General features: G+C 43.0%; 1 protein-coding gene across 1 annotated transcript; it reads right to left on the bottom strand.

Annotated features, from left to right (window-relative positions):
* Positions 1 to 237: 237 nt before the first annotated feature.
* LOC123452347 (structural maintenance of chromosomes protein 3) lies at positions 238 to 13,598 on the bottom strand. Its single transcript, XM_045128991.1, has 29 exons — positions 13,475 to 13,598; positions 12,513 to 12,563; positions 12,347 to 12,422; positions 11,803 to 11,841; positions 11,630 to 11,697; positions 11,481 to 11,552; positions 11,183 to 11,262; positions 11,019 to 11,097; positions 10,831 to 10,948; positions 10,579 to 10,754; positions 9,263 to 9,508; positions 9,065 to 9,186; positions 8,843 to 8,987; positions 8,139 to 8,311; positions 7,946 to 8,045; positions 5,274 to 5,410; positions 4,983 to 5,184; positions 4,017 to 4,104; positions 3,788 to 3,937; positions 3,170 to 3,321; positions 2,865 to 3,056; positions 2,606 to 2,789; positions 2,449 to 2,519; positions 2,105 to 2,256; positions 1,785 to 1,953; positions 1,553 to 1,699; positions 1,379 to 1,474; positions 997 to 1,171; positions 238 to 745 (listed from the first exon to the last, which is right to left on the bottom strand). Exons 2-29 carry the CDS (start codon positions 12,525 to 12,527, stop codon positions 555 to 557), a joined length of 3,615 nt encoding a protein of 1,204 aa, XP_044984926.1. The 5' UTR covers positions 12,528 to 12,563; positions 13,475 to 13,598; the 3' UTR covers positions 238 to 554.
* Positions 13,599 to 15,394: the final 1,796 nt, after the last annotated feature.

Below are 15,394 nucleotides of genomic sequence, written 5' to 3' on the forward strand. Positions count from 1 at the left end.
GAAATACAAGATCATTTAGTTTTAAGAAAAGAGTCCTACCGATCAAACAGGGCCTAGAGCTTAAAGTATATGCCCTAGACATTTTGCCTCCAACTTCAGTTACAACTCGAGATAAAATATAACTCACAGCAAACCACACATAACTCTTATCTATCGGGTTATCACCAAGAGATGATGGACCAAATTTTGCAGTAATGCAGTACAAATTAGACAAATTCGAAAAACACACATCTCCAATCACGCAAATGCTCCCTAAGCATACTTAAATAAGTTTTAGCAATCCAAAGGCTCCTACGCACTCTTCAAGTTAACAATCCAAAGGCTAACTAAATATACACAGCTACATTAACAGTGGCATACAATGTCCAGGGGTAGACAAACGGCAACATGAGCCCATGTATCTTTCGTTTCCTGTGTAAACATCTTGCTACAAGAAACAAACAGAGATGGCGACGTTGCAAGCCGCTCCTCCGTACGATGATGGGCTTCCAAGATAACTCAAAATGTAAAGAGGAACAACATGCACAGCAGCTCCTTGTGCCTCTCGGTCGGCCTCAGCTGGCGTTGTGCGTCTGGTCGTGCTCGATGAAGTCCATGGCCTGCTCCTTGGACACCACGTTGATGAAGCTCACCCTGTTCTTGTGCGTCACGCCATAGATCTTGTCCGCGACCTTCAGGATCTCCGGCCTGAATGTGGTGGCTATGAACTGGGTGTCCGCCATGTCAGCCAGACGTCGAACCACGCCTACAACAGGACTTAAGGAAAGCAGCAATAAAGATTCGGATGGATATTCTCAGCAGCAGCTGTATACCATGTGATTTAGCTTAATGAACACAGAGGGCATTGTTGGGCATGCACCCAGCTAGACAGACACTAGACCATGAGGTGTATGACATGATATTACGGAGGATTGAATTCGTTGGAAGAACAAACATATAAAAGTTCCTCCATGGCAAGGATAAAAATGCAAAAGAAAGAAATAATTAAAAGGATACTCCCGACAGCCGTTCTGTACTGAGGATCCAGAGCAGCATCAATCTCATCAAAGAGGTAGAACGGAGCTGGGTCACATCGTTGGATAGCAAAGATCAGTGTTAAGGCCACCACTGTCTTCTGCCCTCCAGACAACTGCTTCATGGACTGAGTTTCTCCCTTGCCAGTGAAGGAAACCTGAAACATGACTAAGCATGAGTCTCCAGACAGACAGCCATTAAGTCATCATCACCATAGTAATTCAGGAAGAGTTTAATAACTTGGGAACAGTTATTTTTTACAGGACAGCTTGGAAATAGTATCATAGCATCATTTGGATTTTTATTATGGATTTAGAATAAAATATACATGAATACATAAAAGATCTCTGCAAAGAACACATGCCTTGACTTTCACACCAATATACTTCTCTATCCTCCCTTCAGGATCTGGTTCACGAGGCGCATCCTCATCCATGTCATCATCGCCAGCATCACCATCCTGTAGAAATGGAGTTACGAGCTAGAAGTGAAAGAAACAGAACCAAAGTTGGCGGGTAAAGTAAAAGGAAATAGAAACCTTTTTCTTCATCATAACCAAGTATCCGTGGCCACCTTGCACTAATTCAGAGAACACTTCGCGGAAGTGCCTTGCAACTCCTTTAAATGTGCGCTCAATTGATTCATCCTTCCTTTGGTCTAAAACTGATATCAACTCTCTAATTTTCTGCATTACCAATCAGTAGATTTTATGAGATTCTAGTCTTAGGACAATCAAAAGGGAAACAGGTTGTACTGATCAAAAAGCTTGCCTCGTCACCAGCATCAAGTTCAGCCCGTCTTCTCTGAAGTTGTTCGCGCTGTTCAGTGAAGTTCACATATTGGTCAAGAGCCTTTTGGTTGACATGACTAAATTGCTTCAACTGCTCATTGCAGTCATAGAGTAGCTTCTGTAGCTGCTTCTTGTTTTTTCTCTTGTACCTATATTATTGGTGAAAAAACAAGTAAACGCAGCATCACAATACCACCCTATTTATCTGCTGAAAATCACTACAGGATAACAAACACAAGTAAACAGGTATTGTGCAAATGAGTCAGCCGGTTTAGCAGCATAAGAAAAAAGGAAACATACGTTTCGAAAGCATCAGCAGGCAATGAGCCCAGATCACGGATTTTCTTCATACACTCATCTTGTTTGACAAGATACGTACTCCTATTGCTCATCAACTGTTCCAAGTCTTTTGCCCCATCTTGCACCGTCTGCTCCAAATTAGCTTCAAGAGCCTGTGTGTAGATGTACATGATACATAACAAGTCAACAATAGCTACATAAGTTAAAACCCAAGAAAACAGTAAACCTACTCCCTCCGTTATTTTTTATAAGAGGTTTTGGACAGCTGACATCAAACTGTTTTGTGCGATGTCTGAATTGTCTAAACGTCTTATAAAAGAGAACAGAGGGAGTACATAAATTACCTTCAGATCATCCCTTTGTTTTTTCAGTTGGTCCATCTGTCTTGTATGTGCATTAATAGCATCGACATTAGCTGCCAAAAGGATCATTTAAGAGTTAAGGGGCAACTCCCCTAGTACAACATAAAAGGAAAAGAGAAGTCAATCGATGCATATATACCTTTCAGTACTGTTGTCGCCTCATCAAGAGTCCTCTTAGACTCTTTCAATTCTTGCTCTTTTGCTTCGACTTCAACAGGCAAGGTTTTAGAATCTGCAGATGAAATTATTGCTTCCAACTCTTTCTGACGCCTCATAAGATTAGTTGACAAATTGTTCTCCAGTTCTTCCTTTCTTGTTTCAATCTACATAAAGTTTGTATTAGTTAATAATGGCATCTCGGAAACAAGAGTATGGTTACAAAATTTTGCTTCAACAACCTCAATGCGACTGTTTTTACACGAGAGGAACTTCTCCTTCAATCCAGTAATTTCAGGATTCAGTCGCGAAAGGAGATCTCTTTCTTCTAAAGTTAGCTGGTCAATCAGTTCTGTGCCCATCTCATCATTTTTCATTGCAATGCCAGATTGGATTTGCTCAATTTGGTTGCGGATGTTCGCGAGTGATTTTTCCTGCAAAGTAGATAATATAAGATCACATTCCATACACAATTACAGAAAGAGTATATAAACAGCAAAGGATCTGCGTAATAAAAAGAGCAATGAAAAAGGGTATTACTAGGTACCTTCTTTGCAAGGGCTTTCTCCAGTGATCCCTTTTGCTTCGTTGCACTGGCAATATCAGCTTTAAACTGTTCCAACTCCGACTTGGCATGATCACGTTCAGCGTCCATTTGCTGATGTTTGGTAATCAAATCTGTAATTTTCTTATCTATATGTATGGGAAGTTAAGAAAAATCTTGGATGTATGATATTTCTCTTGCAGATAAGCAGTAAACATCTAGGAGAAGTTGTAAATTTTCCATCACATATTCAATTATTTAGGGACTGAAAACAAACAAATAGAAGCAAGCAGCGAGGTGTCATGAGTTCCAAGAAACTAAACTGTGTTGAACTGATAACTGAAAACACACATCCATATGATTAAGATCAAGTGTGGTGGATCCCAGATCATTACCACATAAATAGTTCTTCCAAGTGACGACAATGAGCAACAAAGCAAGCAAGGAATCCCAAATTTAAATGTAGAAAGTAACCTTAAACTATTTGCCCATTGGACCTGTGGCAAGAAGCAGTTGCAGGTGTATATTTAGCTGCAGCAGGCACTAAATGGACAAAACACGAGGCCTTGCACTAGCCTCGGGCAAGAGAAACAGGAATATCATTGAACTAAAGCAGGATATCTTTCAACTTTTTTCCCACGTTCTCTAGATGTGCCGTCTTTTTTTCGATTTCTGCTTTGTTGTCCCTGATTACTTTTACAAACTTCAGTCTTGAGCGTCTGGAATCATAGAAACCTCCTGTCATGCCACCCTTTTTCGCTACTTGATCACCTGAGGATAATAACAATGTCAACTTATATGTTAAAACTAATAATGACAATGACAGCTCAAGAGCAAAATTCAGGATTACCATCAAGTGTGATGCAATCTAGACTATTGCTGCGTGCAACTCTGGTCGCAGTTTCCAGGTCTCGGCATATAACTGTCCTACCAAAAACCTAACAGAAATTTCAAAGTTAAGCAGAAAAAAGAACCATACGAAAGCCAAAAAAGAACACTTTTAAAAGAAAAGTAATCAGAAGAAACTAGCTTAGGTGATTGAGGAAGGGAAGCTACATAATCTGGAGGAGCAAGGTTTCCCCATAAGTACGTACATATGGCATGAACCCTCTACAGAAGTGCGCTAAAGGTAAAACATGCATAAATGGGAACGTGGGAGTGAGTGGAACAGTATGTGTTATCAATAGAACTGAAGTAGTGAACACCTTATCCTTATATTTTTAATATGTCTCCAACGTGGCATCCAATTGGAAGCTGAAGATAAAATAGAATGAAATCTTCTGTATCCAAACAAGGATATACTATAAAATAATTTGTGATGTCCCTCGAAACTCGAGTGATTTTGCTGGGTGTCAACGCTCCAAGCAAACAAAGCCAAGATAGATACTCCCTCCGATCCTTTTTACTTCGCATATTAGATTTGTGTCAAGTCAAACTTTACAAAGTTTGACCAAATATAAATTGAAAAATATCAACATCTACAATACAAAATAGACATTTCATGAATCTACCTTTCGTAACGAATCTAACAATATTAATTTAGCATTGTGAATGTTGATACATGTTTCTATAAATTTGGTCAAAGTAGAGATACTTTGACTTCGGACAAAGCTAATATGCAGACTAAAAAGGACCAGAGGGAGTACATGCAACAAAAGAAAGAGATGATAACGAAAATGCAGCATTGGTATTTGGTAAAGCAGATGAAGGGTAAGATAGATCAGAATTAAGCCTGAACTAAATTAACCATGGCAGCCCAATAAAAGATGTAGACATCCATTGGAAAGAAAAAATAACAGGAAAGTTTGAATGACACCTGTTCAAAAGCGCGACGATGCTCAGCACGAAACTTTAACTTCTTTAACAATGGAACAAAATCAGAGCTCTGTGGAACATTGACGTTCGGAGCGTGCACTCTATTCAGTGGTATGAAAGTCACCCGTCCACCTTTTTCTCGAGTCAATACCTGAATTATCCTTGTCGATATATCGTCATTTTCAACCACCACATGGAACAAGCTATTCACATCAGAAAATATGGATTATTCAACAACAAAGAAGATGAAATGAAAGGGAAGATTCAAGACAAAAAAGAAATAGAACAAGACCTATTCCCAGCAGTGACCTCAACAGCTGTAAAAAACTTCTCTTCGCAGTCAACCAGTTCTAACACTGGACCAAAAACTCCTCCAATACCATGGTCCCTGATGATTCTGCTAACAGAATTCAGGCCTCTCCTGATATCCTGAGGAAGAAAACAAAATTAACACCATCAAAAGATAGCTTTAAGCAATTTTGAAAGTAAAAAAGGAATGCCATAGTATGACAAAGAGGTACGGCTCAATATTTAAAAGGAGAAGGTCTAGCAATTGAAAAACCAGGTTTAGGGTTGCTATATACTCCAAAATTCATGAAATCTGTTGCGATAATAAACACAGAGTCAGGTACGACTGATGTAAACCCATGATAAGATATCCTAAAAATTGTTAAATGTATATAACAATACACCTAAGCCATTCCATTTACCACTATTGTCCCTCTTCCCTCAAACTCATTGAATTATTCTGCCCCTTACAAGTAACCGCGGTTTCATACTAACGATGAGGAAGTGATACCAAGACCGTAAATGATGATCACAATCGTATGTGCTTTTGGTAACACATGATTTTATGTGCTCAAGTTGCAAGCTACCAAGCATGTCATACAAATTTAAGGTTCGCTTTCTTGGCATGCAAATTTTGAGTCAGGTCACCAGTTGGACATGTTTATTGAAACACTGCATATGCTCCTTTTACCTGCCATTTTAGACATCGATATGTTTATGCCTTTCCAATTCACATTTCTGACCATTGAGTTTCAGTAAAACTTTCTTTCTGAAGGAACATGTTCGTTAGTCCCATCAACTCTTAACAACGTTCCCCCCTCCCCGCGTCGCCCTCCCCACGGGCGACTCGGGAGGCGACGTGACCCCCTTCCCCTCCCCCTGCCGGCGCCGGTGCCACCCACCGGGCAAAGCGCGGACGGATCCGGTGATGGCGAGACCTTTGCTCCCCGGGGCTTCCCCGTGACGGCAACCCCAGATCCAAAGGCCCGGGACTTTGGACCTGGCGTGGCGAGCACAGGAGCGGTGAGGCCTGACCCTGTGGGGGTACGGCTGCGGCTGCTAGGCTGTGCCCCGGCAGATCCTGGCAGCCATCGCGGGCCAGCGCGGCGGCAGTCATGGTCGGCGGCGGCAAGGTGCAGGTGGCAAGTCCCTGTAACCACCTCCTAGGAGGCTTGTAACCATAAACCCCTCTTTTCAATGCAATGGAATACAAGCTCTCTTGCGTTTTCTCGAAAAACGGCGACACTGGCCTTGCCCGACGCGTTCCCCTGCGATGGCTGGCCTGGTTTGGCAGCCATCCGGCGGCGGCTGCACTGCGCTGGCTGGTGCTTCCCTACTTCGACGGTGACGATACGTCGCTTCCCTCTCAGTGCTGATGGTCCTCTCCGGCGATCTGCTTCCCCGTCTCCTATCTGCCCCTGCTTTGGTGGTCTTTGTGAGTCTATGGTCATGTGCGGCGACAGCCAGCACTGACAACAACGAACCTGAGGGTGTCGTTTACCTCCATGGAGGCGCTGTCATGGCCCTGACCGGACCCTCTCCTTGAGCACCGGGGGAAACCCTTGGTCCAGTTCGCTAGACAAGGCAGCGGTGCCGCCTCAGCGTTGTTCCCTTATTGAAGGCGCTGCTTGGGTTGCATTTGGAGTCCCCGATGCGGCAGCTGGAGATGGTGGCCTCCCCGGTCTTTCCGGCGAGGCTTGCTGGCAATGCGTTGCTGTGATGTGGGCTGCAGCATAGGGCATGGGAGTTTGGGGAACAATGTAAGACGATGGCTTCACTAATTCCGACCGGATCCTGCCAACCATCTGCCTGTTCAATGAAATGAAACGCAAAATCTTTTGTGTTTTCTGGGAAAAACAAACTCTTACCAATGTTTAAAAAATACCCGCAACTGCAGAACTCAGTTTGCAACCTCTAACTCCCAATCAGATTATTTCAAACGGTTGATATATCACACTAAAAACATGTAACCACATGCACAATCCATATTTTTAGTTTCCAACTGGTGGTTATATTATGTTCTTCTATCTCTACCTAATATTCAGCCAGGTTTTACATATGCTATCCTGACAATAAACGTCTCAATTGCATACCATTTCAAGGTACAAGATAGCAAAATGACCCATGTCGATTGATTGCACAAGTAATGTGCAAAACTGTCAGTGCAAATTCAGTGTTATCAACATCAGAAAATGTGTGAACAGTCACTAGAAATCACAAGAGTGTTGTTGATTTCTTATTCAACAATCAAAGGTTTTTGTTTGTATGTTCCTGGCTAAGAATGCCTCATTAGAGTGAACACATATCAGTATATCATGTCCCCAAGAGAAAGGCTAAGCAGCATCACACATAAAAATAAAATCCACAAAATATTATTATCAATGCACAGCACACTCAAACTAATAATCAATAAATACTCCCTCTGTAAACAAATGGAAGACGTTTTAGGTCACTAAACGTCTTACATTTGTTTACAGAGGGAGTGTCATTTTTTATTGTTATATTCAGTTTCCCATTCAGCAATCATTCACAGATGCATATATAAGATATTAAGATGGAATATGCAAGTGTGTACATAGGAATAAGAATGGAATCATTGGAAATTAACAAGTCAGTAGCTGTCAGAAATGTTAACAATAGAACTAGAACATGTGGACAACTAAATGATTTCCATACCCCAGGCGTTGCATGGTCCAAACTCTTTTGTGCCTTCACAAGATCTTCCTTTAGCCTATCGATTTCAGCTGTCACACTATTTTCCTCCTTCCAAAATGATCTGCCAAATTAATTTTGTACTAAGTATATATAGTCTAAAGCTGCACATCTTGAATCAAATCACAAATTTATGAATGCTAAGAAATGTGCATACTTCCTTTCATCTTGAAGTGCATTTTTCTGCTTCGTGAAGTCATTGTGATGCTTTTGCTTGTCTGCAAGAGCAGACTCTAACTTGCTTGATTCACTTCTGCGAGATTCAATGTGGTCTGTCAACTTATTAATTTCGTCTTTAAGCTTCTGACTTTCATCTTGAAGTAAGCTTTCCTGTAATAAAAGCAAAGTTGCAGCCCACGTATCAGCTATGCATCAACGATGGAAGTGTGAAAGCTAAAAATAGGAATAATTATATCTTAACGTGTGGCACTAAACTCATATAGCATGAGCTGCATGACATAACCTGAAATGGATCAAACTACCCCTCTGATCCACAAATGCACGTCATTTTAGAGTTTTACCAGTCAAGCATTTCTAAATTTGACCATCTATAAAGAAATAAATACTAACATTTAAATTACCAAATTTATATAACTAGATGTATCACGAAATGAATTTTCAAATTAACAATTATTTTTATGTGAGGCACCATATTTGCAAAGAAATTGATGGACAAAGTACCATATTGAAGAATGTGGCATGTCCTAAAAGACTAATGTTTTGGACTGATGGAAGTGATACACACTCTAATGTCAAGTTCAGTGCTAATTCAAGCGAACCCAAGTAATAAGTAGAATAGCACATCAAAAACAAAGGTCAAGAATGAAATTTCAAGTATCAAACAGGTAACTGGTTGAATACCTGCTTTCTATTTGATAAAAGTACACGCTCAAGATCATGAATTTCTTTCCGAAGCCACTCATCTCTGGCAGCCTCATTCTTAAATTGAGTTGCCCTCCCCTGCTTTTGGTACAATATACTCAGCCGCTTCTCTCGGTCCATTATACTATCACCGCAAAATGATGCGTCAATAGGAATATCTATCAACAAGTGGGAAGTATTTATGTGTATATTATATTTTACCTTTTCGATATATCTTCCTCTTCCTTCAATTTGGCCGCGTGCACCTTACTAATTTGAGCCAATTCAGACTTTGACTTTTCACTTTCTTTCCTCATACTATTTAATTCCCTTACGGCTTCATCCTGCCGATAGAATATTTTAAGTCCGGCAACAAAACAAAGTTACTCAACATCATGAGAAAGACCAAGCATGGCATACCTTTGCTCGTTTTTCACTTGAAATTCTGTCTTTTAAATCTCTCAGATCAAGATCAATCTGAGAAACTACCTTTAGTGCTTCAGTACGCTTCTTCTCTGCATCTTCCTTTTCAGACTTGGTTTCATTTATCCCTTTAGTAGAGGCTTTTATTTCTTTCTCCAAACTTTTGACCTTCTCACGTAACTCTACCACTTCATTGTCCGCTTGTGACATCCTTTCAGAAATTTGTCTTCGATTATCATCCATCTAACAAGAAATAAATCAAATGAGGTAGATAAGCATTATAGCATACAGCAGGATCAATGATATCGGAAAGTTTGGTCTAGAATATCTCATATTGGAGATAGTACCTTGCACAAATTGTGCAGCACAATGGCTAAAATCCACAGATAGTTGATATGCAAGGAGATGTAGCATATATTATGGCATGGCAAGCAAGCAGTGATAGGAAGAGAATGTTTACAGGGGTGTTTGGTGAAGCATGTTACAATCTTATAGGCATGTTACTGAAGAGATACATGTAACGTTTGGCAAAGGAAATAGAGGATGGCTTCCACTGACAATTATTTGTCTGAATAGAACAACGGTAAAATATTTTTATTTATTTTATTTATTTATCACCTAATTGCTCAGTTTCCAGGGGAGGTAAGACAAAACCAATTTGCATCAATTCACAGGAAATTCACTAACAAGGCTGACTGGGAAACAGAACACTAAACATGTGTATGAAATGACATTTTATTTACTATTTTATGTTTCCACTGGTTACAAAAACAATCAATAAAACACCAGAGACATTTTCTCAAGAAATAAAAAATACACTTATCAGTTACCACACTACCTTCATCAATCAAATAACGAAATAAATATTTCAAAAATAGTGCCTTGTATGCTTTCTTGAGAATCAAGTTACACAGCTGCTAAAGCAGCTGCAGAACAGGACACTGGGCTTTCAGAGAACATTTTAAATTTTCTACACCAAGTTCTTTGGTCTTGATGAGAGGGAACCACAAGGTTCTTCCATGAAACAACAAGAACAAAAAGGCCTTTAGTCCCAAACAAGTTGGGGTAGGCAAGGTTCTTCCTTGAGAGTGAAATACAATAAAAAAGATACTCGGGTGGTCATCTGAGTGGGAAATGTTAATGGTTTGTTCATCAAAACGCAGCTGAAGGATCATCTGAGTGGGAAATGTTAATGGTTTGTTCATCAAAACTCAGCTGAAGGCATTCACTCATAAGACAGACTATTAGAACTTGCCTAACAGAACACAATATTAACCAAAGTAAACATACATTACAAAAAGGGTGAGTCTTACCGAAGCTAATTCATTTCTAGCATCATTTAGTTCATGGTCCAATATAGTATACTCAAGTGATCTTCTCTGTTTGTCCAGCTGCTGGTACTTCTTTAGTTCCTCCTTCTCTTCATCAAGTTCTCTCAGTCTCTCCTCCAGGTAGCGGACAACTTGATCAATCTGCTTCCTTTTATTGGCTGTTAATGAAGTTATGAACATGTCAACGTGCCACTTAGAAAGATTATAGAGATACTTTTGGTGATTTAAACTTGCCTGTTTCTTGCATTATTTTCAAGCTTTCCCGACGTCTATCTTCATAAACACGTGTACCACCAATCTCTTTGAGAAGATCCAGTCGTTCAGAATCTTTCATTAGAGTAAGGGATGCAATCTAGACATGCAAAAATTGTCAATATTATATCTGAACAAATCCTTGGAACAATCAGATGAATATTAATTACCTTTCCTTGCTGGACAACATAGTATGGATTAGATCGAGAGAAACCAGCGCTCTCCAGCAGATTCATGACTTCAGTTTTACTGAACAAAACAGCAATAAAAAAGGACCTGAGCAAGAGACAAGGTACAGTACTGTTTTACTGGTTTAAGGCATAAGCCAACATACCTGACATGTTTTCCATCCAAGTAGTATTCATCCTTCTTTGAAGCAACTGTCCTTCGCAAGCGTACCTCTTCTTTATCAACCTGCAGCCAAATTTCATAATTTAGAAGGCTACTGCAAAATCTAGGTGCTGATATGTCGCTCTGGACAAACCGTATAAGTGCAGCAGAGTAGTTTTCATGATGACAACACTCATATGGATGATGCGGGTATTGATACTTTTACAAGTGAAATATGCAGCTTGAGACTGAAGTGGATAACTTTAATCAAATACTAACACTTAATAAACTAGAGGACTTACTGGAATACGGTTGTCTGAATTATCAAAAATTATCTCGACAAAAGCAGATACAACTGAGTGTCCAGCACCTTCCTGACAATGGTTATTAGTATCAAACACCAGTCACCTATTTCAAGTATTCAGAATGATCAATGAAAGAGGAGGCCTACATGGAGAAGAGCTCCCCTGTCCTCGCTGCGCAGGTTCTGAAACATGTCACTCAGGACAAAGCGTATAGCTGCAGCATTCAGCATGGGCAAATTAGGATGGGAGTAGCATACAAGCATCAATAACCATAAGAACAAATAGTAATTCAGCAGAATCTCATGTTTTAAGGCATTACCATGGAAAAAGTTTGATTTGCCAGATCCATTTGCACCAACTGCAACAAACAATTAAATCAATGTTAGTGCACTAGCAGCATAAAAAACTATGCGATGAACTCTAAAGTGGACTTCTATGATACTTACAATAAACTGATATTTCAGTACTTAACCAATATATCATCAGGGAAGACAAAGAACGGAAATCGCTACCATGGAAGCCAATAATGGAAGCATGATAGACTGAAAGGTTTTAACGAAAAGAAGTCGTCGCAAGAACACATTTCATTTATTTAATTCGAACGTGTCTGTGATGGCTATGCAAATCTAGAGAACGATGCTAAAATGTCAGAGAAACACTGAACAATGACTTGAGTCTTGGATCAACATATAGTAAGTATGCAATTAGCCAACTACATAAGGATTATCTGGTCCAGGTCCCAGAGACCTGGAGGTGGCTGTTTGACAGGCTGACAGTGACAACACCTTAAGTTACCATGAGGCAGCTGACAAGCGAAACACAGAACCCTATGGCCAAGTTCATTACAGAGAGAGGAAGATTACCGACTACGTTAACTTTGGGGCTGAAAGGTTCTGTCGAGGTCTCCTCCCTGTAGCTTTTAAACCCTTCGATTATAACCTGCACAGACAGCTATTACGTCAAGAGGAGGAAGAAGCGACATGATAAAAAAAAGACACAGGCAAGTCATTCCGAAGCTAGCACAGTTACCTTCTTTATATACATGGCTAAGACAAGGAGAGATCAGACCACCATTAATTCCTGCAAGCAGAGGAAGATCACTCGTGAATAGCATCAGGGTTAACTGAAACTCTACAGTGTGGCCGGCAAATGTGCGAGCAAACAACCGTGCTAAGGTGGTGTTCTGGTTTGAAGCCGCAACCGCGACCAGAATTAATGTGGATGGATTACAGTGGTCCGGTTATGCCGGAAGAATTGGACATATAGCAACTAAGGTTTCCCAAGTTCTCCTGGTCCGGCCTGAGCGAGGGGTGGCCATTAGTCAGCATCTCAGAAACCAAAAGCTGAACGAAACAGTCGCAAAATGCCGCGCAGACCGGTGAGACAGCGCACCGCTGCCTCCGATTTACAGGCACAGACAGATCAATCCAACAAACCAAAGGGCGGCCAGCAACTATACATGACTACGCCAACAAATAACTCGTACAGGGTAAGGAAGCAGCAGCCCGAAGTGCGCATCCTACTGCACTACACTACAGTACAATACACTACACACCCGCCGCGTAAACCACTCCAGGATACCAGGAATCATCCACCCCACCCGCGGCCGCGAATCGCCGCTCCACCCACGGCCGCGAGAAGGACCCCGGAGCCGCGAATTGCCGTTCCACCCGCGGCCGCGAGAAGGAGCCCGGAGCCCGGAGCCCGCCCATCAGATTCGGACCTGGCGGGGCTAGGGTTTAGGGCGCGGGGCGAGTGTAAGGGTTTGTCCGCGCGGGAGGCCGACGGGGCGGGGGGGGGGGGGGGGGGGGTCGCGAGGGGCGCGGCGAGGAGCTGCGGGACTGGAAACCCTAGCTAGCTAGCCTGGCTCGGGCGCGCCCGGGTTTGGCGGCGGAGGGAGCGAGCCCTGGAGCCTGCCTCGAGGCCCCCGCGGTACGCGCTCGAACCGCTGCGGCGGCGGAGGGAGCGGGGGAGGGGGAGAAGGGGTTTACCTCGCCGGAATGGCGGTGGGAGCGGGCGAGCGAGCGAGCGAGCTCCAGGGGGCGGGAAGCGGAGGCGGAGCGAGCGAGACGGGGGAGAAGGAGCGAGAGAGTCCAAGAGGAGTCGTCGCGCTGCTCTGCTCTGCTCCGAAACGAGACCAGAGGAGAGGGCCCAACGTGCACCCGGTTCCTCCTCCCGCTCGCGTGCTGGTGCGGTCTGGCTCGACCATTCCAGTCCCGGCCCTTTGCGTCTCTGGTTCATCCTATCCCGCGCGCTCGCAGCGACTAGAGCCTCTCGACCGTTGGATCCATCTGCTAGATGCATTTTTGTCCGTCGGATCACGAGATGGAGAGATCTGAGCCACCGGATCGAAGCGAAGCACTGTAGGAATGAACAGTTGAATTACGCCTCGTGCTACCGTCGTTATTGCTGTGCACCCACCCAAGGCATTTCTGTCATTTCACATGCTGGCATTAAGGACAGTATAACCACACCTAATGCCAGCCCTCACAACGTTTTGCATTTTTGTCCGAACGTTTTTACGATCTGGACGTTTCTGGCCGTTAGATTTCATGTTTAAGTCGATGTGATCCACAGTCTGTTTAATCTAGCCCATCTGTCATGTGGGCTGCTACTCCACGGGCCGAAAGGAAGGCCTCCGGTGCATTGGGCTTTCGCGAGACGCCAGCCCATTCGAAGGAACCCCACTATTGGGCTTGGGAGGCCTACGAGCGAGAGCCGGAGAGCGTGAGGTTCATCCACTCGCGAACCCTAATCACATCCCGGTGGAGGCGCAGTGGAGCGTGACGCGGAGGCCGCCTCCTCTTCATCTCCCTTCCTCACCTCCCCACGTTGCGGTGCCGACGTCCACCAAAGGTACCCGTTCCCTGTCCCCGTTCATGCCTTCCTCTCGCTCGAGGGTATTCTATGTCCGTCCGCCTCTACCATCTGATTCCCATGACCGCCGACGAACATGGAAAACGGCGGATCGATCCAAACATCAAGGCGCGACGTCCTGCATCCAGTCCCAATGCGAGGCACAAAAGGGAGTGGCCGGTTCCATCCAGTTCCAATGCGAGTGCATGGAGTGGCAGCGTGCCTCGCTTGATTGGATCCACCGGAGGTGCGGGGTCAAGGCAAGTCTGACTTGTGTGCTGGCATCGACTCGATAGCTTGTGTACATGGTCATCCTCATATTTTGATGTTTGATAATTTATAGTTCAGGCATCCATTTTAGTATTTGATAACTGTATTTGTTGATGCCACGGGAGCCCATCCAGATCCGTCTTAGGGTCCCACCACTTTCGCTGTTCCGCACCTCGCCCTCCGGCACCGACGCTTTCGATCTTTCTCCGAGTCGATCTCCTCATGTGTGACTGTGCTTCGATGGCCGAGCTTCAGGGGAACAGGTACATGCTAAGCGGCTGACGATTTTTTTCTGCCTAACCCCTCTTCCAAAACTCACTTTCGGTAGTGGTTCAATGTTTATTTGCGGTCAATATATATCAAAGATAATTTTCTTCTCATAATTATGTAGGTTTGTGAAGGAAAAGAAAAGAATAGGAATAAGCTGCAGTAAAATTTGGGTGAAGAACATTTTCCCATAGCTTGTGTACATGGTCATCCTCATATTTTGATTTTTGATAATTTATAGTTCAGGCATCCATTTTAGTATTTGATAACTGTATTTGTTCACATACTACCTGATGTTGCATGGTCTACACTCTACAGTCAAATCACCACTTGAAGAACAAGAGGTGGGTGTGCTCATGGACGAGCTCAGCCTGCAGGACACAACAATACCATGGCCAGTGCCCGTGTGTGTTCATAGGCATGTACACCATCCGCACCAACGAGAATGGTTCGGTTCAGCAGCTGCAACCACATTTGCCATCCGGAGGGTGCAACCTCCATGCTCGGCAACAACGACG

This window comes from Hordeum vulgare, chromosome 1H, assembly GCF_904849725.1.
Source record: "Hordeum vulgare subsp. vulgare chromosome 1H, MorexV3_pseudomolecules_assembly, whole genome shotgun sequence".
Classification (NCBI taxonomy): Eukaryota; Viridiplantae; Streptophyta; class Magnoliopsida; order Poales; family Poaceae; genus Hordeum; species Hordeum vulgare.

Coding starts and splice junctions, on each gene's coding strand:
- LOC123452347 (XM_045128991.1), bottom strand. Junction 8,046..8,138: donor GCACTTCAAGATGAAAGGAA/GTATGCACATTT, acceptor TTAATTTGGCAG/ATCATTTTGGAAGGAGGAAA. Junction 2,520..2,605: donor GGCGACAACAGTACTGAAAG/GTATATATGCAT, acceptor TCCTTTTGGCAG/CTAATGTCGATGCTATTAAT.